Here is a 2,642-nt window from a genome sequence, read left to right on the forward strand (position 1 = left end):
CAACAACAACGACATCACCAAGAAGACAACAAAAACAACAAAACGATAACTTATTTTATCCCGCGTGTTAAAAGATTGCACGCTACAACAACTTCTACACACAGTACACTGACTATTGCGACAGCAATAGCAGTAGTAGCCACAACGACAAAGACGACAACAGATACTACTACCACTACTACAACAACAACAACTACTACTACTGCTGCTGCTGCTGCTTCTATAGCTACTTCAGCGACATCAACCACAACAACAAGAACAATAATTTTTTTATCCCACGTGAAAAACTGCGTACTATGGCCATAGCGAGATAAGGCGCAAGATTTATTATACCATTTATTATTATTGTTATTATTAATATTATTGTTGTTGTTGTAGTTGTCGATGTAGTAGCAGCAGCAGCAGCAGCAGCAGCAGTAGTAGTAGTAGTAGTAGTAGTAGTAGCAGTAGTAGTAGTAGTTGTTGTTGTTGTTGTTGTTGTTGTTGTTTGGGTTGTTGTTTATTATGATGACGTTGCTGATTTTGTTTTTGTTGAGGTTTCTTGTGATGTTGTTGTTTGTTGATGTTTCTGGTGTTTCTAACAATGTTGGCAGATAATTAACGTCATCAACGTTGTTGTTTTTGATGATGTTGTTGTTGTTGTTGATGTTGTTGTTGTCTATTTGTTTGAAGTGATATTTTCATTAGAAGTTACTTAAATGAGCTTGATTTGATAATGGTTAATTGATATTAATTTATTTGCAAATTTACATTTTTAAGATAAAAATTACATTATTATTTATATATTATCTTTTATTTACTCTAAAATTAATTAAGTAATCGGCAAAACTTAAAATTTACAACTACATATTGTTCTTTGTTTAATTTGTATATAGGTAATATTTTAAAATTAAGTTTTCTTTGTTTACGTGAGCGATAACAAGCGTTACTCTGTTCTCCGTGTTTAATCGAATTTTTCGTTAAAAATGTATCTAATGTATTATTTAAACGAAAAAAATGAGCGAGTGTATACGCTGAATGTTAGTTTTTTATAATTCAATTTATAAATTATTTTTTTTGTCTTGTAATTTTTGATAAATTTAAATGTCGTTCTGCCATGTGATTCCCTTTGGTGGCCATTATTTTTATTTATTTTATTAAATTAAAATTATTTAATTAAATTAAAATTATTTTTGCCATTTATCATTATGGCTTTTGATTTCAACATTTGATAAATTTATCAATTAATTAAAAAAATTCTTCAATTGTTATTTAATATTTATTTATTTATCTATATATCATTTCTATATCACACAATCTGTAACTAATTTTTTTATAATTTTCACACCTAATTTTCAGAAAACGTCCCCAGATGGCAAACCGACGATCTCTGCCCACCCGGCCAGGTTTTCCCCGGACGACAAATATTCCCGCCAGAGGGTTCTGTTGAAAAAGAGATTTGGGCTACTATTGACCCAGCAACCAAAGCCAATAATTTAATTTAATAATTATTTTTTATTTTTATTAATAATAATTTTCGTTAAACATTAAATGGTTATCGAATTTGTTTTTTCAAAATTCCATTTCATTTGAAATAATCTGTTATATGTTAACTATCCTAATATATGTAGGTACATAATATCCGAATGTACGTGTATATATATATATATATATATATATATATATATATATATATATATATTATTTCTGAGAGTAAACTGTCTACAATAGTAATATTAATGTTGATTATATAATTAGTATAACATTCAAACAGTGTGGATGTGGATGCGCGTGTGGTTGTGTGCTTGTATGTTTGTTCGTCTGTTTATGTGTTTATTACAGTAAAAGTTTACTTGACTATGCTAACAAATTGTAATAGAATGTAAGAAACATCAAAAACATCTAAAAATATTTTGAGTCCGTTTTTTTCACTTTCTTCTCTCTTGTTCTCTTTCTTTCTCTCTTTCTCTCTCTCTTTCATAAATAATTTGTAGCATTAAATCATCTTTTCATCAAAAAACTTAACAGAATATCGAATTTTTAAGAATTTTGTAAAATCAAATGAAATGAATTATTGAAATATTAGAGAAACATAGTGTTAATGTTGAGTTTTTCATCGTATCTCTCTCATCTCTTTCTCTCTCTCTCTCTCTCTCTCTCTCTCTCTCATTCTTTCTTTCTTAAAATTTTCTAATCACGAACACCGATTGAATATCAAATTTTAAAAACTCCGTAGAATGAGATGAAATTAAAAGATTTTTTTAATCTTTCTCCATCCTAATGAGATGAAATTAAAAGATTTTTTTAATTCCTGAGTCCTTCATCTCTCTCTCTTTCTTCTGACATACCGAACGAATATGTAATCTTAAAATAGTGAGAAATCACAGAGGCGAAGTGTAGTAAGAACCGACGGGTCGACCATCTGAATGCTTACATACCGACCGATTTGCGATAAAATGCACCTCAGAGTTACCGGCCCGGTACTTTCGGTGATGGTGTCCGTGTAGAGGATGCACAGTGGGTTCGTTTCGAAACCAGCATTCATACCGAATTCGTCAGACTTGTTACCGATACGAATCTCGAACGCTCCGACGCTACCTGTGGAAAAGTTTTTTTTGTAATGCTTTTATTTGGCTGGAGGAGTGTTAAAAACAAGAAAAACT

The 2,642-nt window shown here is 30.3% G+C and overlaps 1 protein-coding gene across 1 annotated transcript; it reads left to right on the plus strand.

The window, feature by feature from the left end:
* Positions 1 to 965: 965 nt before the first annotated feature.
* HELRODRAFT_89522 (hypothetical protein) lies at positions 966 to 1,479 on the plus strand (the record flags this gene model as incomplete). Its single annotated transcript, XM_009031224.1, has 2 exons — positions 966 to 1,019; positions 1,339 to 1,479. 2 exons carry the CDS (start codon positions 966 to 968, stop codon positions 1,477 to 1,479), a joined length of 195 nt encoding a protein of 64 aa, XP_009029472.1.
* Between the last annotated feature and the right edge of the window lie 1,163 nt (positions 1,480 to 2,642).

This window comes from Helobdella robusta (assembly GCF_000326865.2).
Source record: "Helobdella robusta unplaced genomic scaffold HELROscaffold_71, whole genome shotgun sequence".
In the NCBI taxonomy this organism is placed as follows: Eukaryota; Metazoa; Annelida; class Clitellata; order Rhynchobdellida; family Glossiphoniidae; genus Helobdella; species Helobdella robusta.